This window comes from Choloepus didactylus, chromosome 2 (genome assembly GCF_015220235.1).
Source record: "Choloepus didactylus isolate mChoDid1 chromosome 2, mChoDid1.pri, whole genome shotgun sequence".
NCBI lineage: Eukaryota > Metazoa > Chordata > Mammalia > Pilosa > Megalonychidae > Choloepus > Choloepus didactylus.
Genome location: NC_051308.1, coordinates 221,436,816 through 221,463,504, shown reverse-complemented (window position 1 = coordinate 221,463,504; position 26,689 = coordinate 221,436,816). Strand labels below are relative to the sequence as shown.

The window sequence follows — 26,689 nt, the reverse complement described above, 5'->3', positions numbered from 1 at the left end:
GAGGTCGCTAAAGTAATATCTGAAATTACAAATGAAGAGACTAGTGAATTGTATTTAGAAATATGCACATAGATGCTAGAAAAAAATGAAAGATTTGAATTAGCGGTCTCAAGGGAGTGGGATTGGGGGTGGGAATAGTTGGGATAAAGGACTGCTGATTATTATGCAAATATGTTTTCAGTGCTGAGCATATTGTAGGAACTTGATTAGCAAACATCCCTATCCAATGGAGCTTACAAAAATAGATATACAAACTCCCACATGTGAAATATATTTAAAAAATAGTAAGCAAGGAGCATAGCACAGTAGCTAGCAATAGCGTCAAATAAGTATCAGTAATTAGCAAGAGATGGGGTTGGAATTGATGTACCATTTGTTTGACTCTATCGTCAAAGTCTAACCTCTACTACTAAGCTGCAGTGAGGGTAGGATAAAGCTGGAAATTTGGCAACTCACAATTGAACCACAAGTTTTCAGGCTGATGGGTACTTGGCTTTAGGGCACAAAACCCCAAATTTAGGATGTACAGGCGGGTAAGAAGGGGCCTTAGGGGGCCATCTATTGACAAAAGGGAAAACTCAATTAAATATAATCCATTAAGGGACCCTCAAGCATTTGAGGTGTGCTTCACTGTCAGAAAGACATGACAACCACCACCTACAGAAGCTTCCCACTCAGAAAAGGGCATCAAAGTGGGGTTGAGGCTTGGGACACTCCCAGACTAGAAAAATCTCAAAATTAAACTGTCAGTACTATCTACAGTCACCATGTTTACTGAGGGTTTTCCATGTGCTAGTCACCGTGTTTGAAGGGTTTAGAGCTCCGGGCGGTTTGGACTAGGGTAGTGGGTGTAGGACTCGAGGTGGCAGTATTTAAGAGCTGTTATAAGAAGTAGATTGACAGGACTCGGGGATTGGCTGGTCGTAGAGATGACAAGACCGTCCCCAATTTACATCCCTTTATCTCCCGGCCGCCTCAGGGCTATACCGGAAGTGCGGGAAGAAGCCCATTCCAACTTCAACAAAGATCTGGGAAACGCGGCTGGGTGGTGGGAATGGCCGGGATGGCCTTGCAGTGGAACTGGAACATCCAGGCTGCCAAAAGGACCTTTCACTTTTTTTAGGTGTTTAGTTTTTTAATTTTTTTTACCACAAGCATATATGATTTTTGAAACTTTTGAAACGTAATACACATACACATACGGTTTTTAAAATATATATAAAGTTAGAAAGAAACCCGAGTAAGCCCTGTTAAATTCAGCCCGGCGGCCTGCGCGGGGTGGCCTCTGCCCCACCCCCTTCCGGACACTGCTGTCTTCTGTCCGCCGGCGGGATCCGAACGCCGGGTGTTCAGACGGGTTCCGGGAAATATCCGGAGCCGAGCCTCGGGGCCCCACCCCCGACCACTGGGTTTCTGAGCGTGCGCAGAAGGCGTCGGAGGCGCATGCTCCGTGACGGTCCTGGGAGCGCAGAGAGGCGCCGGCGTCGGCCTGGGAGGTCCGCGGAGTCCACGCCCCGGTGCGGGCATGGCCGCCAGTCTGTGGATGGGGGACGTGAGTGAGGGTCGCTCGCTACGGGTCTGAGGAGGAGGAATCTTGGTGTCTTGAGGGAGGAACGGTCTAAGGAGGAGTGGCCCCCGGATTCCAACTAGGGGGAAATGAATGGGGAGGGAGGTTCTTTTTGGTGACAGAGAAGTGGGTCCCAGCGTCTAAGTGAAGCGGCTGAATCTGAGGGGGAAGTGTCCTTGGGTCCCATCTGGATTCATGCAAGTTTCCTTTCCAGGAGGTTCTTTTGGAGAGCAGTCCCAGAAAATGAAGGGCGCTGTGGTTTTAAGGTGTCCTTAGGTTTAAGGGGGAAGCTCTTTAAAGTGAAGCAAGTTTGAAGAAAAGGGGTTGAGGACGCGGGAAGTGGGGTTCAGACATGAAGATGAAAGCTTGTAGCCCACCCGAGGCTGAGACGGAGCAAGGGCTCGGCAAGGGCTCTGAAATTGGGAATGGGGAGGCAGGGTGCCGGCCTGAGCCACTCTGTTCTTGTTTTCCCGCAGCTGGAGCCCTACATGGATGAGAACTTCATCTCCAGAGCTTTCGCCACCATGGGGGAGACCGTGATGAGTGTCAAAATTATCCGAAACCGTCTCACGGGGTACGTTCCCTCCTTCCATGTTCTCAGTTCTCCCTTAATAAGTCGTGCTTCAGATATTCAGGATAATGTAAACACTGCAGACAGTCCAGGCTTCTCATCACCCCTGATAATAGTTATTATAACATTATAAAAGCTAGCTTTTAGGGGGCTTATTGAGAGGGAGCATAGCACATTGCTTCAAGATAGGACTCTGGAGCCTGAAGAGGTTTGAAAGCTATTTCTGCTGTGTGACCTTGGGGAAGTTACCTAACCTCTCTGTCTCATTTAACTTGACTGTAAAAATCGGGATACTACTATTACCTCATAGATTTATGCTGAGGATTAAATGATTTAATTCACATTCTGCTTTTAGAACAGTACCTGGCATATGGTATATGCTCAGTAAGTATAAACAGATTATGGTCTGCTAGGTAATAAGCAATTTACATTCATTGTCTTTTTTTTTTTTTTTAAGTTATCACAAAAACCTCTGAGCTAAGTACCATTATTAAAGAAGCTTTATAGCTGTCTTAAAGTTACATGGCTATTAAATGACAAGCCAGAACTCAAACCCAAGTCTGTCCTCAAATTCATAAATGTCCTTAACTATTATGCCCTTTACTGACTAAATATTATAGAGACTCTACTATTGCTAGGATTCTAGATTCCTGGGATATGTGGCTGAAACATAGTTCGTGCTCTCGTGGAGCTTACTTCATTCTAATGGGGAAAGTCAGACAATAAATAAGTAAACAAAATGCAGACTACTTTCAGATAGTGGTGCTCTTTTGCCTCCTGGATTCTTCCTTCTCTTTGAGGTGTTCGTTTTCCTTTTGATTCTGGTTAGAAATGAGAGGATTTCTTTACCAATTTGACTTATGTTTATCAAGTGGCTACTCAGTGCCAGGTACTCTACTAAATGCTGCTTGCTAAAACATCAAATGATTTAAAAATAGAGATGAGAAATACGACATGTAGCCAACTCCATAGCTCTTTGGTGTGCAGGTACTTTGTGCATTCAAAACCCAATTATCTAGGGACAGATTTTCAAAATGGTCGATCATACAGGCATAAGTGTTTCTTCTGCTTTTGTAGACAGAAAGCCCCAGATAAATCAGCTTTTGGCATGAAAATTCATTTTGACACTTTTTGCATTCTAAAACACTGGCATAGGTTCTCACATTTAAATCTATATTGAAATAGGATTTGGAACTAGACCTTGGAAAGGATATTTGGATATCCTTTCTTATCCATGATTACTAAACTCTAGCTGTTATGACAATACTTACAGACACATTATATTTATGCCTCATTTGACAAATTTTTAAAATTCAGCTTTTTTATTCAATTTTATTGAAATATCTTCACATACCATACAGTCATCCAAAGTGTACAATCAGTTGTTCACAGTATCATCATGTAGTTGTGCAATCATCACCAAAATCAATTTTTGAACATTTTCATTACTCCAAAAAAAATTTTTTAATAAAAATAAAAATACAAGTAAAGAACACCTAAAATATCCCATCCCCCAATAGTCATTTAATTTCTGTTCCCATTTTTCTACTCATCTGTCCATACACTGGATAGAGGGAGTATGAGCCACAAGGTTTTCACAATCACACAGTCACACTGTGTTACCTACATAGTTATACAATCATCTTCAAGAATCAAGGCACCTGGATTGCAGTTCAACAGTTTCAAGTATTTCTTTCTAGTTATTCCAATACAGTAAACTAGAAAGGGATTTCTATATAACGCATAAGAATAACCTCCAGAATGACCTCGCGACTCCATTTGAAATCTCTCAGCCACTGAAACTTTGTTTCATTTCTCCTCCTGCTTTTGGTCATGAAGACTCTCTCAATCCCATGATCCTGGATCCAAGCTCATCCCCAGGACTCAAGTCCCACTTTTCCAGGGAGATTACACCCCTGGGAGTCATGTCCCACATAGCACGGAGAGCAGTGAATTTACCTGTTGAGTGGGTTTAGAGAGAGACAGGTGACATCTGAGCAACAAAAGAGGTTCTCTGGGGGAGACTCTTAGGCACAATTATAAGTAGCCTTAGCCTCTCCGACAAAAGTTTTTAATGTTGCTTATAAGAATACTATACAATATATAAAACTCAAGACCAGAGAAAATAAGGGCAAAAGATAAGATCCAAGGAAAAATAATATATAGTAGAGCATAGTGATTAAGAATGCGGTTAGAAGTGGAGCAGTCAGACATCTAACTCATTGCTTGTTGGGGTGAAAAGTACAACTGCTGGCAAAAAGGGTCTGGCAGTTTCTTTATAAAACTAAACATATACCTACCTTATGACCTGACTAGTCCGGTCTTAGGTATTTACCCAAGAAAAATGAAAACGTGTCAACAAAAAGACTTGAAAAGGAATGTTCATAACAGCTTTATTCACAATGGCCAAATAGTCATGGGACTTCATGACTAGGTGAATGTATAAACAAATAATAGTATAGTCATACAGTGGGGTACTACTCAGCAATGCAAGGGATACAGCTGCCATATTTTCCTTATCTGTATACATATGCTTATTTATAGATCTATAGCTAGCTAGAAATTTTTGCTGAGCCAAATCAAATTACAGGTATTGTGACACTTCACCACTAAATGTTTCATCATGAATCACCAAAAAACTGAATTGTCTCCTACATAACCACAATGCTCATATCAGACCTAACAAAATTAACAGTATTTCCCTAATACCACGTAATAGGCCATCTACATTAAATTTTTATAATTGTTCCCAGGATATCTTTTATAGCTTTTTTTCTTTTTAATGAACTTGGAGCCAGTCAAGGATCCTGCAGTGCATTTTTTCTTTAGTCTTTTAAGCCTCTTTTAATGTAGAAGAGCCCACTTCTTTCTTTTCTCACAACATTGACTTTTTGAAGAGGTATGAGTCTTACTTAAGATTCTCCATTCTGGATTTGTTTGTTTATTCATGGTAGTGTTTTATATGTTCTTCTATCCCTAATATTTCTTATAAACTGAAAATCAGAGCTAAAGGCTTGATTGGACTTCATTAAACATTTTTGACTAGAGAATTTCATATGTGATGCAGTCCATAAATAAATGTTTACTGAGTCTGGAATCAGTCCAGGTTGGCAATCCTTATTTCAGGTTATTGAACTGGATTATAGTGGGGAACAAAAACAGAACAGGCTCTAATTAGAAAACCATTTCTCCCTTCTTTCAGGCCAAAGTCAGTCTGTCATCTGGGTATCTTCAACCATTCTTTTTCTCTGCTTTATTTCCAGGATCCCAGCTGGCTACTGCTTTGTAGAATTTGCAGATTTGGCCACAGCCGAGAAGTGTTTGCATAAAATTAATGGAAAACCCCTTCCAGGAGCCACACCTGTAAGGACATTTAGATGATGATATTGCCATTGTTTATCGTCATTAATAACTACCACCTATGAATACTTACTGTATACTTCTATCATTTTTTTTTAGTCCTCTAACAACCCTATGCAGTAGGCATTATTACCTTCATTTGACAGACCAGGAAACTGAGGTGCAGGGAAGTGAAATAATTTACGCCAGGCATCACAGGTAGTAGTGGCAGAGCCAGGAGTCAAACTGAAGACTGGCTGCATCCAAAGTCCATACCCTTTCCACTCTGCATCACTGCCTCCCTTAACAGAAGACTTGAAAATCTAGATCTCTTGCCTGATTAAGAAAGTAGAACAGGCTGGAAGCTGTGAGGACACATTTCAAGAGAGTTACATTCTGCTCTTCCCACAGTTACTTAGCTTACAGCTGCACCAATCTGGCACATCTGGGCTCATAGAATCATGGAGCTGGAGTGCCCTTAGCGGTCATCTGTGCAACCCCCTCATTTTATACAGGAGAAAAAGCTGAGGCTTAGAGAGGGGGAGATGTTTTGGCCAAGGTAATTTATTTCAGTTTTTTTTTTTCAATTATTGTTTGACTCTTGAAGCACGTTTCTCTGTTTTAGTTTGTTTGTTTTTTAAATTTCCAGGCAAAACGTTTTAAACTGAATTATGCTACTTACGGGAAGCAGCCAGATAACAGGTAAGTGCAGAGTAGCCCCTGCAAACGACTAGGCAGAGGCAAGATGTGTCAGTGTGCTGGGCACTACCAAAGAGGAGGATGGGGAGTCGAGTTTGAGTCCACCCTGCCTCCCTCCTGAAGGAATACACCCTCCCTTTTCTCTGTTAATGTACCTTCCTGGCCTGCTGCCATTTCGAGGCCTCTGTTTTCCCTCTATTGGGTCCTCTCCCACCTTCCACATGGTCATTCCCCTCAGTATAGAGGTTTGATTCTGTGAGAATTGACCTGTTGTAGCAATATACATTTATTCAGTGTTTCAGGGAGCTGTTCAGCACAAGGTTTTAAAGCTTAAAAAAGGTTTGTACCTGTCAACTCCATAATTTTACTGTTCAGCATTTATTGAAAGATTAGCCTCAGAAAGTTCACTGAAATATTATTTACAATGGTCAAATAAATCACAGTATGTTCATGAGATGGGAAGCTGCAGTATCCATTAACAAGTCAGGTTGTAGCAAAATACTCACTTGTAAGATACTGGCAATATGTTCAAAATGGAAAAATGCTAGAAACAAAATGAATCAAATATAATTTTTGTAAATTCAAAAGAAAAAATACTGTAGAAAAAGAATATATCAAAGTGTTCATAGTGATTAGCATCAGGTCTTGAGGTTATTGGTGATTTTATCTTTCTTTTTGTATTCTAATTTTATACAAGGAGCATGTATCATTCTTGAAATAAGAAAATTGTAATAAAAAGTTGCTTGCTTGTTTTTTGTTTTTTTTTTTAAGAATTGATCTCTTAGAAGAGGAATTGGCAAATGCTGGCCTAATTTGTGTCACCTACCAGCTTAAAATGATTTTTGCATTTTTAAGAGGTTGTAAAAACAAGTAAACCACAAATATGTACAGAGACCATATGTACCCCCACAAAGTCTAAAATATTTACCATCTGGCCTTTCACAGGAGAAGTTTGCCAGCCCCTGTTCAAAAAGTTTGGGGATTTCATTTTAGCAAGGCTTTGGGCCTTTAGGGTTAGCACCCAGTTCTTGTTCACTCACTGTTTTTCAGTATTTGAATTAAAAATAGATAGTGAATACCAAATGGCTAATTGTATCTTTTGGGCACCTCAGAGACTCACCTCTGACCCTGTTCCCTGAAGTGTGGTACCAAATCCTTCACCCATCTCTATTCACGGAAAACTTGAAGCTACACAGGCTTTGTGCGGTGGGTGAAGGATTTGAGGGGCAGGGACTACTTCTGTAACTCTTCTGCTAGCAGTACTATAATGAAACAAATTAGAATCTGGTTAAGGACCTATGAAAAGTGTTTTTCCCACAGAGGGCTCAAGAGAGGTTTACCTGAATGGGCTGAAATAACTTTTCAGAGCAGAGGTTTCAGTCTGTCTCTAAATCTTGCTGTTCTCTCCTCCCAGCCCTGAGTACTCCCTCTTTGTGGGGGACCTGACCCCAGATGTGGATGATGGCATGCTGTATGAATTCTTCGTTAAAGTCTACCCCTCCTGTCGGGGAGGCAAGGTGGTTTTGGACCAGACAGGCGTGTCTAAGTAAGGCCTTACCTGTAATTGTTGCCTGCCCTGCTAGTTGCAGCATCCTTCTCTCCTAGGTGGAGGTGTTACAGATAGACCATGTCGCATGGTGGTTAAGAGCAGAGGCTCTGGAGCCAAATTGCCTGGTTTGAATCCCAGCTCTTATACTGGCTAAGGATAATACAATAGACTAGTTACTTAAGTCTGACCCTGTTTCCTCACTTATAACATAAAGCTGGTTAATAATATCTGCTCATAGGGTTAATATAAAGGTTAAATGATGTAAGGTAAATAAAGCACATAGGAAATGCTTTATAGGTATTTGCTATTTTAATTGTTATTGTTCCTGAGCCTTTGAGAGTTAGAAGTTTTCCACTCCAGAAATAGAAAAACCTCAAGATACATCATTCTCGATCAGAATAATAGTTACAAGCTCAGACTTTGGGAATCTGATAGGCCTTCATTTGAATTCTGTCCCTGCTATTGAATTTTAGTTCTTCATCAGTAAAATGCATATCACCTGCATCAAATTGTTGGGCCGTTCAATGAGGTAACCCTGGTACAATGCTCAGCACAGTGCCTAGGATATAATAGGTGCTCCTCAAATGTTAGCTCTTATTCTTTTACCCACACCTAGACTATGAGCCCATAAGAGCAGGAACCTTTTCTCTCCTGTGACTGCTGAGTCCCAGTTCCTGGCACCGTACCTGGTATACAGGGCAGTCTCAGTGTATGTTTGCTGAATGAGCTTGTATAACTATCACTGTAGTAACTGATAATAATAAGTCCTTTTCTACCAGATTGGGAGGGAAGCTACTATTTGGGAAGAGATGAGAGCCCCACAGTGAAGGTGTCAGGGGGAATGGTGAACTGAAAGTAGGAATGCCTACAGATCCAGGGATCGTCCTGTGCTTCAGTCCCGACACTGCCCTGTGGCACACCTCCTCAGGTGTGGCGCTCACCTCTTCCCATACAGTGTAATGGTCTCTCACACTCCCTCCCAGCCCTTCTCCTTTCACCACTCTTGCCCACCTTCTTAACCTTTCTTCTTTTCCATGCCTCCATTGTTAGATCACCTTCATAAAATTTGTGATCAAAATAGTGGGTTTGTTTTTTGTTTGTTTGTTTTTGCAGGGGCTATGGTTTTGTGAAATTCACAGATGAATTGGAACAGAAGCGAGCTCTGACGGAGTGCCAGGGAGCAGTAGGCCTGGGGTCTAAACCTGTGCGGCTCAGTGTGGCAATCCCTAAAGCGTGAGTCCTGTGCCGGCAGGGAAGGTGGAGGGCCTCTGGACTGGCCCCCACCAGATATTCCTCATCTCTTTCCCAGCTTCAGGGAGATTCAGTTCAAGCCACAGATGCTGAATGCCTGTTGTTTGCCAGGTTGTCTCCTAGGTGTTAAGATGAACTTGGCATGACCCTGCCCCTCAGCTCAGAAGCTGTTGCCAGGGTGAGAGCTATGACTAGGGGAAGCAGATACAGTCAGACATTGGTGGTAACAATGAAAAGTAATTATTCAGTTGGGAAAGCAGTTTGGCAATACGTATCTTAATGTCCCTGCCCTTTGCCCAGTAGTACCACTTTTGAGAATTTATCCGTAGAATTACTTGAGCAGAAAGGGTAAAACTACATCCAATTTTACAACTATTTTTTATTAGTGAAACCTACAAATCTCCCATTCGCTATGGGAGTGGAGTATAAGTCACTATTAATCTGTCATGCTAGTCAGGTAGCTCTTCCTCCCTTAACAGCTCCAAGCAGGTGTGCTACTCAACTTTTCTTTGCACTGAATCTTCATTCTTTGGCCAAAACAGTGGTTCTTAATTGGGGGTGACTTTGCTCCCCAGGGGACATTTGGCAAAGTCTGGAGATATTTTTGGTTGTCACAACTCAGGGGAGGGTGCTACATGCATCTAGTGCTAAACATTCTACAATGCACAGGACAGCCCTCAACAACATAGAATTATTCAGCTCCAAATGTCCAGAGTGCTGAGGCTGAGAAACCATGCTCCAAAAGTAGAGGAGTAGCTGAACTCCTATGGCAGAACTTCCAAATGGTCATGTCTTTTTGTGTGTATGTGTGCTTTCTGCTACAAAATGTGAGTAGTTCAATGGGCCATGCCTTTTTAAAGCAGCAAAAGACTTGGAGGTTCTTTCTGGTTAACTGTGTTTAATTCATGGATCATCTTGAGCGATTTCCCCACAAAACTTTATTTGTTGTAAATGCTGTTATATAAAAACATAAAGAAAATATTTAAAAGAAAGAAATTCCTCATAATTCTGTCACCCCAAGATGACTGATTTTAATTTCTGGGTTCTCTTCTAGGCTTCTCCATATATGTCCATGATTTTTATAGATTTTTGCATATTTACTATATAGGGTGACTTTGCATGTAGTGGGTTTATTTATTTACTCACTTTTAATTACAAAAGCAGTGCTTATTCTTTTTTCCAGTTAACTCAAGATACACACTTTTCCATATAGTTGTACAATTGTCATTATTATAATTTTTCAATAGTTGCAGAATATTCTTTATTTTTAACGTAATATAAATAATATAAAATTTGCCATTTTAACCATTTTTAAGTGTACACTTCAGTGGCATCAGTTACACTTACAGTCTTGTTCTACCATTACTACCATTCATTACCAAAACTTTTTCATCACCCAAATAGAAACTCTGTACCCATCAAGCAATAACTCCCATTCCCCTTCCCCCAGCCCCTGGTATAACTTTTCATCTACCGTCTAACTCGATGAATTTGCTTATTCTAGATATTTTATACAAGTGAAATCATACAATATGTGTCCTTTTTGTCTGGCTTATTTCACTTGGCGTAATATCTTCAAGTCTCATTTAGGTTGTATGTATCAGAACTTCATTTCTTTTATGACTGAATAAAATTCCTTTGTGTGTATATACCATATTTTGTTTGTCTATTCATCTATTGATGGATAGAATATCCTTTTGAGTTTATGTTCTGTCTAACAGTTCCTCTGATACTGATTGTTCTGTTTGTTACTGATTATTCAGTAAACAGTACTCAGTCCCTACAATCTAGAAGACCCTGTCGTAGACTTTGGAGATGCTGCTGTGAACAAGAGAAGCAAAGTCCCCCCTGCAAGGAGCTTATTTTCTGTTACATCTGTGAGCCTTGGAGTTAAACCTGGCTCCAGTGCTAGCTCTGCAACTTATAGCTGTGTGGCTTGGGCAAATCACTTAACCTTTTACAGGTTCAGTATTCTCAACAATATAAGGGGAATAATAAATAATAACTCTGTCCTAAGGTTGTATAGGATTTAAAATAGGAGACCATATATGAAGATGATTGGCACAAATCCTGATTAATTGCTTGATAAATGACAGCTATGACTACAATGAGACAAGGAAGGCCTGTCTTGTTTTAGAAGGGGGAGGGGGAGGTGATTAGATATTTTGTAGTTTGAAATGCTTCTTGGATCATCCTAAACCCAGGTTATCCAGACCATGTTTACCTGAGCCTTTGGGCTGACAGAATCTCTGAGAGGAAAGGGAAAATCAGTCTTGACAAGGTTTGGTAAGAGAAAAAAACTAGCCATTAGAAGTACCTCCCTTACAAGAATGAACTCAGGAGCCAGACTGCCTGGGTTTGAATCTCTTACTAGCTGTGTAACTTTGGACAAATTACTTAACATCTCTGTACCTCAGTTTCTTCATCTGTAAAATAGGAATAGGGTATACGTATTGCATAGGGTTGTTGTGAGGACTAAATGAGTTAATCTGTATTAACACTTTGAACAGCCCCTGACTGCCTAGTCAGTGCTGTGTAAATATTTGCTTCTTTATTTTTGTACTTTCTTCATTTAAGGAGTCGTGTGAAACCAGTGGAATATAGCCAGATGTATAGTTACAGCTACAACCAGTATTACCAGCAGTACCAGAACTACTATGCCCAGTGGGGCTATGACCAGAACACAGGCAGCTACAGCTACAGCTACCCCCAGTATGGCTATACACAGAGTACCATGCAGGTAACTAGGACTTGGTGTGTGGTCCTCTTGGGTTGTGTCATACTCTGGAAATGGGTCATCCTCCAGGATGCACGTGGTAAGCCGTGGAGCTTAGGCTTCAGGGAAAAAATGGGAAAAGTGTCTCTTGATAAAAATAAGCCATTTTGGTCCTGGGCCAGGATTTCATCATGTTCCTCACCCACTTCTCTGGTCTCTTGGCAGACATATGAAGAAGTTGGAGATGATGCACTGGAAGGTAAGAAAGACGTCTGTTCATTCATTCCACTGTCAACTGTTATCAAATGACTGCTTTACTATGGCTGACGTTGTGCTAGGTGCTAAAGAAATGGGAGGTGAATTCTACCCTGGAGGAACTTACATTCTAGTGATGGAGCCAGGCATGAAAATAATTATAGTAAGATCTGACCTGTGTGGCCACAGAGGTGTGAGTGCAGATCCCCGAGGGTAGGGAGTGGCGGGCAGCACATGCTGAAGCAGTGGGGGGAGCCCATCACTCCCTTGACCCTGGATTTGAGACATTCTACTCCAAGATGTGAATCTCTAATAAAAATACTGTTATCTTATATTTGTTGGACAGTTTATAAAGTTCATTTTTTAATTTCATGTTTTTAAATTTTTTTCTTTTATTTTATGTTTTTCTGATTTCTAAGTAACACTTATTGAAAATTTGGAAAATAAAGTATAATGAAGAAATGGAAAATAACCTATTCCTACCTCATAGTTATAATCATGTGTTTTTTTTTATTTAAAGCATTTATAATAAATTTTATTGAATTTAACAGAAGAAAAAGAAACTGAAACTGAAGAAATATTAACCTTCAGACAAAGTTTTTTCAGAACAACATATATTAATAATCCCTAAATGATCCTTTAAGATTTGAAAGAAAATTATGAAAGAAATTTTTTATTTCAGTGTCATGTTTATCAATATATATTAAGTTTTTAGGAAGTAAAATTCAAACAGCTGTCTTATAAAATCAGACGTTGATTTCTAAGTAACTAAAAATTTTTTTTAAGATATAAAAAGACTCAAAGTTTGATATTTAAGTCTATTTTAAGGATAATTCTTCAAGAGTAGGTAATAGGAGCAAATGTGATCTGTAAGTAAAATATCTTTTAAAGGAAACAGATCGCTGTCAGGCATTTTAAAGCACTTTAACATGTACTCTCGTCTGATTTTTTTTTTTTAATATTCAGACAATAGTATTAACTCATCTTATTTTTTTCCATGCATGTCTTTATTTTATTACTCATCTAACCATGTGCTAGATAAAGGGGGTGTAAGTCACAAGGTTTTTACTGTCACACAGTGATAAGATAAAAGTTATATAGTTATACAATCATTATCAAAGATCAAGCCTAATGGGTTACAGTTCAACAGTTTCAGGTATTTCTTTCTGGCTGTTCTAATACACTAGAAACTAAAAAGATAAATCTATATAATGATTCAGTAGTTATAATGATTTGTTGAATCCTAACTTCTCTGTTAAAACTCCTCCCTCTCATTTGATCATTCTCTCCATCTTCAGAGATACCTGGGCAATGACCATTCTAACCTCTTCATGCTGAAAAAGGATGTCGACATTATGGGGTAGAGGAATGAAACTGGTTGATGTTCTTGGAGAGACTGGTACCTCTGGGTTTCAGGGCTTTTCTGTCATAGGAACAATCTGGAGGCTTTAAGTTTTGGGAAAAAATAAACTTAATAAGTAAAACTTTTATAGAGTCTTAGATAGAGCCCAGGGTATTCGTTAGGGTTATCAGGAATACTGTTGGTTGGGGCTTGGCATACTGTGGCAATTTGCAATATCTGGCTGAAGCTTGCATAAGAGTAACCTCCAGAATGACCCCTCTACTCTATTTGAAATCTCTTAGCCACTGAAACCTTGTTTTGTTTCATTTCTTTTCCCCTTTTTGGTCAGGAAGGCTTTCTCAATGCCACAGTGCCAGGGCCAGGCTCATCCCTGGGAGTCATGTCCCACATTGCCAGGGAGAGTTATACCCCTGGAAATCATATCCCACGTATCGGGACTCTCGTCTGATTTTAACAATGACCTTGTGGGGTGGGCTGTGCAGGACACAGAAGCTCCAATTGAGCGATGGGGAGTTAGAAACCCAGGAAGCCTGAGTGATCTGCTCAGGGTTACACAGTGAGTTAAGAGTCTCTCTGTCTTCCCTGTCTTTCTGTGCTCTGACTCCCCCCTCCACCCCAGGATATTCTGCCACCTCTTTGGAGATAATTAAGCTAATTATAATAGTATCTGTATGTAAGTCCTTAGAATTTCCCAATCTCTTTTTCATTCACTTGTAATATAACAATAGCCAGCATATTTTGAGTGGTACCCATGTGCCAAGCACTGCTACTTATCAGCACTAAGATGGGTAGGTACTGTTAAAATCCCCATTCCAGAGAAAAGAAAACTGAGGCCTGGAGCATTAATAATAGTAATAGCTAGCAGTTATTGAGAGTTCAGTATGTACCAGGCTCTGTTTAAGCACTTTACATGTATTAATCCATTTAATCTTTTTTATCATATTTTTTTATTGTAGAATGTAACATATACATCAAAGTGATAACTTTCCAACAGCAAATTAACAAGTAGTTAGAGAGCAAATTTCAAAGAATATTATAGGTTACAATTCCACAGTTTCAATTATGTCCTTATTATGAAATTTAACATATATACAAAAAGGTAATATCTTTTAAATTATGATTTAACAAACTATAGTACCATAGTTTCAGTTATTACCTTACTGTGAAATATATATACAAAAAGGTATAGCTTTCAAATTACAATTCAACAAGTAGCTATAAAAAAAACTTCAAAGGATGCTATGGGTTACAGTTCCACCATTTCAATTCTTTCCTTCTAACTATTCCAACACCCCAGCAACTAAGAAAAAGATTATATAAAGATTCAGCCTTCATAATCCTCTGTTAAATTCCATCTTGTCTGTTGCTACTCCTTCCTCTAGTTTAATCACTTTCCCGACCTTCGTCTAGAAAGTCACCACCCCAGCCTGTCCATGCTGAAAAGGGGTGTCAACCGTATGAGCAAAGGGGACACATCTAGTTGATGTTCTTGAAGAGGCTATTGCCTCTGGGTTTTGGGATTTGTCTGGCATAGGAGTTCTCTGAAGGATTTAAGTTTCTGATGAATAAACTTAGTGAGTGAAACTTTTACAGAGTCTCAGATAGGGATCTGGGTATTCTTTAAGGTTTGGGGGACTACTGTTGACTTGGGCTTATCGTGTTGTGGTCATTTGGCATATCTAGGTAAAGCTTGCATAGGAGTAACCTCCAGGACAGCCTCTTGACTCTATTTGAATTCTCTTAGCCACTAAAACCTTATTTTGTTGCCTTTCTTTACCCCCTTTTGGTCAAAAAGGCATTCTCCATCCCTCAATGCCAGAATCAGGCTCATTCCCAGAATCTGTGTCCCATGCCATCAGGAAAGCTCATTCATCTTGGGGGTTCTTTCCCACGTCAGGGGGAGGGTGATGAATTTATTCGCAGAGTTAGGCTTAGAGAGAGAAAGTCCACATTTGAGCAACAAAAGATGTTCTCTGGAGGTGACTCCTAGGTATAATTACATATGGGCTCAGCCTCCCCTTTACAGCCATAAGTTTCACCCAAGCAAGCCTCAATATCAAGGGCTTGACTTATAAAGTAGGGGGTTCCTAAATTCACATAGCATATGTTATATCCATGATAAGCCATCCATATCTCACATTATTATCACTTAGTTGTACAATCCTCATCACTCTTCATTTTCAACAATTCCCATGACCCTAAACATCTCGTAGCTGTTGTCAGCCCTTAATTATTTGTCCCTAGTATTCATGTAATATTACTATGGTATTCCTATTAATTACAGTCCTTAGTATGCAATGTGTAGATTTTTTCCATGTACCCTTCTGTTGTCAACTCTCTGTGCTAGTATCACATCTTAGAAGTATATCATGCAAGCACCTATCTATATTTGTGCTGCTAATCTATGGGAAACATGCCTTTAAACAATCCCTTTCATTCCTAGTCGCCTTCAATATAGCTCTTCATTTAATCTTGATGACAATTTTATGAAGTAAATATCATAGTTATTCTGATTTTACAGATGAGTAAACAAGGTGGAGAAATTGAAGGTCAACTTAGTTGCAGGTTGCAACATAGTAGCAAGAGATGGAGCCAGTCTTCATATCCCTTTATCTTGCAGTACAATTAATGCTTTTTACCACTGCCTCACAATGCCTCCCATGAACCTAATAACCAAGTGAGGTGCGCACAGCAGGGATTGTTATCTTTCATCTATTCCTTGGCTTCAGCAGGTCCTCTTCCAGGCCCTCACTTCAGTGTGAGGGAAAGTACATTATCAGTCGTCAGCACACACATGCCTACCCTTGATCAAGCCTTTTCCTAATCTGTTCCCATAAACTATGATGCACTGGGTGGAGTGAGCAGGCTGGTCATGCTCTGCTTCCTTACAGTTCCTCTGTGGGAGCCCCTGTAAGTGCTCACAACTTAAACTCATAATTCAGATTAAAACAACACAGAAAGATCCAGCTGGTTGCAGTAACAGGCAGGGTTCATATGTGAACAAAATCAGTATGGACTGGAATAGAAAGAGAAACAGACTCTTAATAAGTGAGAAAGCTGGAAATAGTTCATCAAACAATGCAAAATGGCCTATATACCACAAGGAAAAAAAGTTTAAATGTGCTATTATTTTTAATAATCAAATACAAACTAAAATATATCACATTTCTGTAAAAAGTTAGTTATTACAATGTTCATACCCTTGGAAACAATGATTTAACTAAAAAGATGTTATCCCAAAATAATAATTATCAGTACAGATAAATATCCAAGGGTAGAGGATTGGTTAAATAACTAACAGTAGCCATTTTTTTTTTTATTAAATTCAGTTTTATTGAAATACATTCACACACCATACAATCATCCATGATATACAAATACAATCCACTGTCCACAGTATGATAACATAGTTATGTGTTCATCACCACAATCTATCTCTGAACATTTTCCTTACATCAGAAAGAACCAGAACAAGAATAAAAAATAAAAGTGAAAAAAGAACACCCAAATCATCCCCCCATCCCACCCCATTTGTCCTTTAGTTTTTATCCCCATTCCTCCACTCAGCCATACACTAGATAAAGGGGGTGTGATCCACAAGGTCTTCACAATCACACTGTCACCCCTTGTAATCTACATTATTATATAATTGTCTTCAGGAGTCCAGACTGCTGGGTTGGAGTTTGGTAGTTTCAGGTATTTACTTCTAGCTATTCCAATACATGAAAGCCTAAGAGGTGTTATCTATATAGTGCATAAGAATGTCCACCAGAGTGACCTCTCGACTCCATTTGGAATCTCTCAGCCACTGAAACTATTTCGTCTCATTTTGCATCCCCCTTTTGGTCAAGAAGATACTCTCAGTCCCACGATGCCAGGTCCACATTCATCCCCGGGAGTCATACTCTGCATTGCCAGGGAGATTTACACCCCTGGGAGTCGGGTCCCACGTAGGGGGGAGGGCAGCGAGTTCACCTGTCGAGATGGCTCAGTTAGAGAGAGAGGGGGCCACATCTGAACAACAAAGAGGTACTCAGGGGGAGACTCTTAGGCACCATTACATACAACTTTAGACTCTCCTTTGTGGTAATGAGCTTCATAAGAGTAGCCATTTTTTTAAAATCCCATTTCTTTCTGAGAATATTGACATGGGAAAATGTTTTCAATGAAAAATGGCCTTATATAAAACAGGATATATGGTAAGATCCCAGTTAGTTGTGTTTTTTATACTTTTTTAGATATAATTCACATACCATAAAATTTATCCTTTGAAAATGTACAATTTGTTAATTTTTTAGTATAGTCACAAAGCTGCACAACCATCACCACTGTCTAGAGCATTTTCATCACACCAAAAAGAAACTCATAACCAAGAGCAGTCATTTCCCACACTCGCTCTTCCCAGTCCTCGGCAACCAATTTAAAATTGTCTCTATGGATTTGCCTATTGTTGACATTTCATAAAAGTGGAGTCAGACAATATGTGGTCTTGTGATTGGCTTCTTTCTCTGAGTGTAATGTTTCCAAGGTTCATCCATGTATCAGTACTTCATTCTTTTTTTTAAAAAAACAGGTGAAAAATTCTGTTGTATGATTAGCCCTTAATTTTATCCATTCATCAGTTCACAGACATTCAGGATGTTTCTACTTTTTTGCTCTTATGTATGTTGCTGCTATAAATATTCCTATACAAGTTTTTTTGTGGACTTAAGTTTTCATTTCTCTTTGGTATATACTGAGGAGTGGAATTGCTGAACCGTATGTTAAACTCTATGGTTAACCATTTGAGGAACTGCCAAAAGTGTTCCAAAGTGGCTGCAGCATTTTACATACCCACCAACAATGCATGAAGGGTTCTAATTTTTCCACATACTTGGCAACATTTTTCTTTTTCAATATAGCCATCCTAGTGAGTTTGAAGTTTTGCAGTTTTGATTTGCATTTCCCCAATGATGTTGAATATCTTTTCATATGCTTATTGGCCATCTTTTGGAGAAACTAAAATATCTTTGGAGAAACTAAAATATTTTGCCCATTTTTAAAATTGGGTTATCTTTTGTTGAGTTGTAACAGTTCTTTATATACTCTGGATAGTAGTCCCTTGTCAGATAGATGATTTGCAAATATTTTCTCTCATTCTGTGAGTTATCTTTTCTACTTTCTTGATGGTGTTCTTTGAAGCACAGATGTCTTTAATTTTGAGGAAGTCCAGTTCATCAATTTTTATTTTGTTGCTTGTGCTGTTATTGCTTGGGTCATATATAAGAAGCCATTGTCTGTTTATTACTGTTACCTTTTTTTTTCCCCAAAAAATGCATTACTTCATTTCCTCCTAAGGCAGCCATGCATTATAAGCCTTGTGAACATGACAGTCACATTATTTCTTTAGTAAGCCCCAGGTCTTCCAGGAGCATCCCTGGAGCCTACAGCTGAAAGAGGAGTCCTGAGATGTCAGATATTAAAACTTTATCCACAGCCACAAGTTCCTTTGATGTTTGGGTTATTGAACACAAACTCACTGGATAGTTTATCTTCTACTTAGTCCATTTCTCTTCTTAAAAGTGTTAGCTGTGCTTTCTTTTTGGTGAACACTTTGATTCCATCTTGAACAACTTCATCAGAATCTCCTTTTGTCTTCATATAATCCAGGGTATAAGAAAAGCCATTACAACCACTGGTTCTAACACCAACTTTCACACATACATGTTCAGGCTTATCTTTAAGAAGCTGTTTTCTCTTGTTTTACTGCTGAAGATTTCAGGGTGAGGGCGACCCAGGTGGGCTGCATCTTCCTCTTGCTCACAGCCCGAACAGTGGCCCGGACTAATGAAACCGACATCTTGGCTGTCCCAGTGCCTCTGTCCAGAGCTTGGTCACCTCAGCCTCTTTCCATGGAGACAGTGTGCACCTATTCCTGTTACCTTCAAAGTGTTTTATAGTTTTAGCTCTTATATTTAGGGTCGTTGATAATTTTTAGTTAGTTTTATATAGGTGTGAGGTAAGAGGCCAACGTCATTTTTTACATAAGGATATCCAGCTGTCTTAGCACCATTTGTTGAAGAGACTATTCTTTCCCCCTTGGGAACTTGTTGGGAATTGAGTCATGTCCCCCACAAAAGGCAAGTTCAGGTCCCAGCTGCTGGCCCTGTAGGTGTGATTCATTCATAATTAAGACCTTTGAAGATGTTATTAGTTAGGGTGCACCCAAACTGCATGAGGGTGGGCCTTAATCCAATAAGGCTGAAGTCGTAAGAAGCAAAGGAAATTAGACACAGAAAAAGAAGCCACAGGGAGCAGCCAGAACCTGGAAGTTGATGGAACCTGGAAGAGAAAGATGTTGTCACGTGCATTGCCATGTGACAGAAAAGCCAAGGAATCCCAGATCAGTGGTCAGGTACAAGGTACCAACTCCAGGAGGAAGCAAGCCTTTTAGCCTCTGGAATTGTGAGCCAACAAATTTCTGTTGTTTAGCCAACCCATTGTATGGTGTTTGTTTTAGCAGCTAGGAAACTAAAGCAGCACCCTTGTCAGTTTACCATAAATGTAAGGGTTTATTTCTGGAATTAATCCTATTCCATGGACATGACATATATTCTGTGTGTCTATCCTTAGGCCAGTGCCACAGTCTTTATTATTGTAACTTTGTAGTAAGTTTTGAAAATGGCAAAGTGTGAGTCCTCCAACTTTGTTCTTTTTCAAGATTGTTTTGTATTCTGAGTTCCTTCCATTTCCATATAAATTTTTGGATTGGCTTGGCAATTTCTGCAAAAAAAAAAATTGAACTGGGGTTTTGACAGAGACTGCATTGAATCTGTAGATGAATTTTGGGAGTTGCCATCTTGACATGAAGTCTTCTGATCCATGAATAAGGGATGTCTTTCCATGTATTTAGGCCTTTAATTCTCCGGTGAAAAAGTGGCTGTGTTCGTGTGGCAATTCACTATGAAACCTTCATTGATCACAAGGAATAGAACATTGCCAGCCACCAGAATCCATCCTTCTCCCCACTCACAACACCCTTCTTCCCTACTAGGAAAACCATTGTGTGGTAATCATTTCCTTCCTTCTCTAGATACGCATCCCTAAACAATATAGAATAGTTCTACCTGTTTTTTAACTTTATGAAATGGAATCATACGGTATATACTGTCTTGCTTCTTTCATTCAGTACTTAGCATTATATCTGAGATTCATCCAGCCTGCAGCTGATGTTCATTTTCAATGCTATATAATATTCCATTTTAAGAATAATATGCCAGTTTAAGTTATGGGCTATTTTTTTTACTATTCTGTATTTTACCATGATTTCTAAAGAACACATATTACTTTTGCAATAAAAAAAGATTAAAATATGTAGGATTCACAGTTCTTTTTAATTCTTGAGATTATACTTTGAATTTAGTAATTGTACTCAGATTTTTCAAATCCAAATTTGAAATAACCACACCAGAAAATCCTAGGCACATGACAAAGGTGTAGCTCTTAATGTGCAATAACAGCCACCATTATGAGTTCTAACTGCATAGTACATTTTCTATGTACATTATCTTGTTTTCATCCTCACAGGAAACCTGGCAAGGCAGTGGTATCAGCCACTGTGAGAAATGAGGAAACCGAGGGAGAGGATAGGGAACTTGTCCTAGGACACCCAGGAAGTCCTAGTTGCTGGGAACTGAATCCAAGTCTCCTCTGGCTATAGAGCCCAGGTTTCTTTCCTTGGCCCTCTGCCCCATCCTGCTCTGGGAGCCTCTTTCAAAATTTATCCCTGCTTCTTTTCCAGACCCCATGCCACAGCTGGATGTAACTGAGGCCAACAAGGAGTTCATGGAGCAAAGCGAGGAGCTGTACGACGCGCTCATGGATTGTCACTGGCAACCCCTGGATACAGTGTCTTCAGAGATCCCTGCCATGATGTAGTCAAGCCAGAATGGACTGTGTGAGAGAGATGACCTTTTTTAAAAAAAAAATTACAAGAACTTTTACCTTTTTGGAAACTATTTGTAAGATTTTAATAATCAACGGCTTCCTGAGATTGTGTATATTTCTGCAACACCCCTGACCTCATTTGAGTGATGCATCTAACTTCACTTGAAAACTAAGGCACCACCCATTCAGGACTGTTTTTTTCCATCTCTGAAAATGAATCTCTTGCAAGTAGGGTTATCCATAATGAAAGTGGATCATGATTCAGATACCCACTAAACCCTAGATTTAAAGGTCCTTGTCCTAAGTGTTAGAAAGAATAGGGCATCTGCATGTCAGAGCAATGTCGTAGATACTTCACCACCCCATGCCCCACTGCAAGACAGGTTGACTAAGAGTGAGGCCCACTGTTAACTCATGACATTCCAGCTGGGCCTTGAGGTAGACCGTGATGTACATGGACCTAGACCAATGAAAGTGGTGGGTTTTCTGCCCATCTACGACCAGGGGGTGGGGGACAGTCAAAGAGATTTTAGTGCCATGCACACAGCAGAACAGATCGCCTATCTGCCTAAATATCTCCCCAAACTGCAGTTTTATGGTATGAAAAACTGGGCAGGTTTTAGGATGAGCATGACTCAAATATAACCTAATTATTGAGAATGTCGACTAATTACGTGCTTACTCACAGAATGTACGTAAGAAATGGCAGCCTTGATGATGGCCATGATTTTTAGTATGATGCAGTATAGGTCGCTTACAGGTTCAAGTTGAAACTAACTGCACATGTCAGGCCAGCTAATTTTGGTTAGATCCAGCTTTATTTGCAATTAGGGTGAGTAGTTCTGTACTGACTCGAAGCCTTTCATTAATAAACATTAATTGATCGTAAGTTGAAAACAGGATCAAGTGGTACAAATGAGGATCGGTCACAAGGGATTTTACTGTTTTGTGGAATTTAACATATTTATATAGAAGTGATACCTTTTCAAGTGCAATTTAACAAGTAGTTAAGGAGTAAATCTCCAAGAATGTTACGGGTTACAGTACCAGTTTCAATAATTTCCTTGTTAAGTATAACATAGACAAAAAGGTGGTAACTTTTAACAAGCAGCTATATAGCAAATTTCAAAGAATGTTATGGGTTTGGGTTACAGTTCCACCATTTCAGTTCTTTGCTTCTAGCTATTGAAATACCCTGGCAACTAAGAAAATTATAGATTCAATATTCATAATCCTTTGTTAAATTTCATCTTGTCTGTTGCTACCCCTCCCTCCAGTTTAATCACTCTCCCGATATTCAGGAAGTGACCACCATAACTTGTTCATGTTGAAAAGGGGTGTCGACATTAGGGGAAAAGGGGACACAACTGTTCTTCAAGAGGCTGTGGCCTCTGGGTTTTGGACTTAGCTGGCATAGGAACTCTCTAGAGGATTCAAGTTCCTGCAGAATAAACTTAGTGAAACTTTTGTAGTCTCAGATAGGGATCTGGGTATTCTTTAGGTTTTCAGAACTGCTGACTTGGGCTCATCATGCACATCATGTCACAAGGTTTTTACCATCACAAAACAAAGGCTATATAGTTATACAGTCGTTATCAGAGATCAAGGCAGCTGGATTACAATTCAGAAATTTGAGATATTTCCCTCTGGCCACTGTAATACACCAGAAAGTAAAAAGAAATATCTATACTAGGATTCAGTAATTACTTTAAATCCTAAATTCTCTAGGATTAGAGGTTCCCCAGGGAGCAAAATATGCAGACCTGGATAGTCAAGGAACAGAACAGTGCCATACACCAAGCTCCCCCATGCCAATAAATTCATTAAATTTCACTTTTCATACGGGAAAGGTAGAAGAGTCACTTCCTAAATCTTTACTTCTAATGCATATCCCCCTTCCTGACTTGATTGATCAGGAAATTTATCTTTTCCAATTTATATTGTCATCTCTAAACTACCAGGTCCAACCTGGATGCTAAACATCTGCACCTTCTCTCTAGGTTTGGAGATGGGGGTTGGGCTGTTAATTGGTAGGGTTCACTGCCTAGGCCATGTAAAGCCTTTTAAGGAGCAAGCAAGGCCTCAAAACAGAGTGCCTCAGGCCTCATGGCGAACTATATATACATAGTTAAAAGACTGATCAAATTTCTTGGACATCATCCTTTTTTATGACGGGTTTGAGACCACAGATGGGGTATTCAAATGTGCAATAAGCAACACCAAGAAAAGTGGCACTTTCATACAGTCGTCTTTCAATGGTCATCAACATGCCAGACATCAGTGATGGAACACTAAGCAAAACGCTTGCCATGGTCACCACTTCCTAAAAACCAGCTAGGTGTCCTTTGGTCTGTCTCTTCCCATAGTGCTTCTCCTGAAAAGGAAGTTTAAAAAACACTGCATCAGTACTACTACAATTAAACTTCACCCTTGAATTCTTCTAAGAGCTGGTCTCAGTCCCATATCCGCATTTATCATCCACAGATGTCCACTCAGATTAGGTTTCATCCTGGACCAGTCTGCCTAAATAAACAATACAAAACTGCTTCTTTCTATCCAATCCACCTCCCACCCCCTGTGGTGGGGAAACAAGATTCCAGTTTGAGATCACTCCAAAAAAATCCAGCATGACCCAAAGCAATCAGGCCCTGGCTGCCCAAGATCCAGAGCCGTCCTCTTGTGCTCATGGTTAAAAAGGTGGGCAAAGCTACAATGAAAACTTTTTTGGTCTCTGGTAAATAGCCAGTATCACCCAAGGAAGGCCAGAATAGCTGGGACTTTTAGATAGACCTGTAGCAACATTGTAATTCTACTTCTCACACAGCTTAGGAACAGGGTTCTCATGAGTCAGCATTTTCTAAAGGTCCAAGGAGTCGTTCATCTAACAGTTCAACTTACCCAACTTTAAATCCACAGAGATGAGGATATTTTTCTTGGTATCACAAATCTAAAAAAGGAGGCAAAAGCCACGTGAATAATCTTTTCCAAAGAGTCTACTAGCCCAGCAATTGCTCCACCAGCTTCCCACATCTACTCATTTACTCATCCCTTCAAAAAGCCTAAGAGTATGCTCGCTTTACAGGGGTGAGGAAATTTAAAGAGAATTCAACCTTGCTTGAGCCTGTTTGAAACTAACCAACATGCTACAAAGCATTGTGAGGTCAGCTTCAGTGTTACTTTTCCTCCTTTTACGACCACCCAGACCAATGTTCAGATCCGATGGGAAAGGGAACCAGAGGATCAAGCAGCCTGAGTCTTAACTTTACCTCAATTCACCTGCTCCAGCAACCAGCTGGTTATCTTCAGACTTGCTAACACAATGAGAAAACTCAGGGCCAACCTGCAGAAAAAAGTGTAAAAACTCTAAACCTGCCGAAAATTGATGGAAACACCTGAACTTGGTTGCTTCCAAGCCCAGGTCCTGTGACATTATAGGAAAGTCGAGTGGCAGCTGCAGGTATATGTTCACCTGGGCTGTCAAAGTCTCTCCAGGTTGCTCTTGCATGCAGTTGGAGATCCCTTGGCCACAACTAGCCAAAGACCTTGGGAACATGCCGCCCCAACCCACCCAGTCCCCCAAAAAACCTACCAGGTCCTGAGGATCTTGCCTTTTAACACCTGGTCATGATCCTGGGAGTCAGTCGCCCAAAAGACCAGTTATCCTGCAATCTTCATTGAGCACAGCTAGGATGAAAATACATAGGTCCTGAACAAAACTGTTCCCTTCATTTAATCATCAGAATCACAGGGGTTTGACTGGTCCCAACGCACTTCTAATCACTCAGGTATCTGTCCATGAACTCTCCCTTAACTTGGTCTTACTACTTTTGTGCCCTCCATCTTTGGTCCTGATGCTCTTAAGCTTTTTTGGCCCAGGAGCCAAAGCACTGCCAAGATTTGGACCAACCCTCTCTACTCGTTCTTGGCCCCAGTGAGGTACATCTGAAAAGCCCCATTCTGCTAGTTTCTGGAACCATGCCAATAAAGGTCTCAGATCACACCTGAGAAACGGCAAACACATTGGGAACTGTCCTTTCCTGAAATGTTGCAGATCAGTTACAGCAAACAGAACGGCGACCGTCAAGGAAAACTGTCACTCTGGGCTCCTTTTTGACCACAGTAGCTACATGGAAGCTGCTGTAGCTTCGATAAGGGCCATGGGGCAGTCCAGCTCACGACAGCTCCAAACCAACTGTTAAGCCACCACAGACTCACCTAAGTTCTGTGCCTCTTTATTGCCTTCTGAAATTCATCTACCAGAACATTCTGGAGGAAAAAAAAATCATCTTGTAGGCCACAATTACCACTGTTTCCATTTATTGCATTTTCACTATGTGCCAGGGTCTGTGCAAGTCTTTTCCATGCTTTGTCTCATTAAATCTTCACTAGACCACTTTATCATCCCCATTTTACAGAGAGGTTTAGCCCAATTAATGTTACTTACTTAAGGTCACCTTTCAAGGTTTAAAGGACAGAACTGGGATTCAAAACAGGATCTATATGGCTCTTAAAACCCGTCTTTCAGAAAATATTGTCCCTTACATCTAACAGGATGACCTGGTTAGCATGCGTTGTGCAGCCAGAAAACTCAGGCCAAATCACCTGCCCAAGGTCACCCAGCAGGTTGTCAAGAGGTCTGCATGACACCGTCACGCGGCCTTCCCCCAAAGTGAGCCACCTCAGACCCAGAATCCGCCCCTGCCGCCCCAAGAGCCTAGCAGTTGGCCACACCGCCACCACCACCGATTTCCATGCACCAAGCCACCTCCCCGCGTTACTCACCGGCCAGAAGGGTGGCTGCGGCGGGCCGAGGTGGGAGCAGAGCGCAGCCCCCGCGGGCGCGGCTCTGCTCACCGCGCACGCGGCCGGGGCCTTCTGGATCTCGGCCCGGGAAGGCCAGGCTCCTTGTGCCGACCTCAGCATCCTGCAGCCTCAGGAGCCCAGGGGCTTCCGAGGCTGGTGGCGGTATAGTAAGTGGGGATGGCGGAGAAACGGCGTGGATCGCAGCAGGCCGCGGCAAAGGAAAAGCAACGCACACACAGAGCTGCAGCCGGGAGAAAGGACGGGAGCAAGGCGGGAGCAAACTTATATAGCCGTCCTCGCCGGGCGCCTGACGATTGGACCAGCGCTTCGCGCAGACCCTCTGGGAGTTGTAGTTCCTTCGCCCTCCCGTGAGAAGCGGCGCTCCCAGGCGCCCACTCTCCGTCTGGGAAGCAAGGGTTAGGGGAAACCTAGTGATTTCTTTATGGTCAGAAGAGGCGTATCCATCTTCTTTCAGCACTCACCAAGCACACACGTCCTGTGCGAAGTGCTGGCCCCGCAAATGAATCAGCCCCCTTCCTGCTCTCTGGAGTTCAGTCTCTGGGAAGGAATTCAAAATCGGGAAATTTTAAGGAAAAACATGAATATACATATCCAAGATGCTCGAGGAACTCGAAACAGGATAAACCCAA

At 40.7% G+C, this 26,689-nt stretch overlaps 1 protein-coding gene, 1 long non-coding RNA gene, 4 other non-coding genes and 1 pseudogene across 6 annotated transcripts; 1 reads left to right on the top strand and 6 right to left on the bottom strand.

The window, feature by feature from the left end:
- The first annotated feature begins 1,418 nt into the window (after positions 1–1,418).
- LOC119527681 (tRNA selenocysteine 1 associated protein 1) lies at positions 1,419–22,133 on the top strand. The gene is made up of 9 exons (XM_037827983.1): positions 1,419–1,552; positions 2,044–2,141; positions 5,402–5,501; positions 6,127–6,179; positions 7,591–7,722; positions 8,839–8,958; positions 11,554–11,716; positions 11,918–11,951; positions 21,091–22,133. Exons 1-9 carry the CDS (start codon positions 1,526–1,528, stop codon positions 21,225–21,227), a joined length of 864 nt encoding a protein of 287 aa, XP_037683911.1. The 5' UTR covers positions 1,419–1,525; the 3' UTR covers positions 21,228–22,133.
- On the bottom strand, positions 17,323–20,681 carry LOC119527682 (annotated as a pseudogene).
- On the bottom strand, positions 22,036–26,284 carry LOC119527683. Its single transcript, XR_005215450.1, has 6 exons — positions 26,019–26,284; positions 25,452–25,502; positions 24,826–24,920; positions 24,503–24,576; positions 24,135–24,183; positions 22,036–23,610 (listed from the first exon to the last, which is right to left on the bottom strand). It is a non-coding gene; the product is annotated as an uncharacterized LOC119527683 (long non-coding RNA).
- On the bottom strand, positions 23,682–23,755 carry LOC119528391. The gene has a single exon (XR_005215692.1). It is a non-coding gene; the product is annotated as a small nucleolar RNA SNORD99 (small nucleolar RNA).
- LOC119528377 lies at positions 24,356–24,477 on the bottom strand. Its single transcript, XR_005215681.1, has one exon. It is a non-coding gene; the product is annotated as a small nucleolar RNA SNORA61 (small nucleolar RNA).
- LOC119528370 lies at positions 24,664–24,793 on the bottom strand. Its single transcript, XR_005215674.1, has one exon. It is a non-coding gene; the product is annotated as a small nucleolar RNA SNORA44 (small nucleolar RNA).
- On the bottom strand, positions 25,262–25,396 carry LOC119528351. The gene has a single exon (XR_005215656.1). It is a non-coding gene; the product is annotated as a small nucleolar RNA SNORA16B/SNORA16A family (small nucleolar RNA).
- Positions 26,285–26,689: the final 405 nt, after the last annotated feature.

Bases quoted from the DNA above. Each gene is read 5' to 3' on its own strand.
- LOC119527681 (XM_037827983.1), top strand. From the start codon at position 1,526: ATGGCCGCCAGTCTGTGGATGGGGGAC. The intron at 5,502-6,126 runs GTAAGGACATTT...TTAAATTTCCAG, and splicing joins CCCTTCCAGGAGCCACACCT to GCAAAACGTTTTAAACTGAA. The intron at 6,180-7,590 runs GTAAGTGCAGAG...CTCTCCTCCCAG, and splicing joins GGGAAGCAGCCAGATAACAG to CCCTGAGTACTCCCTCTTTG.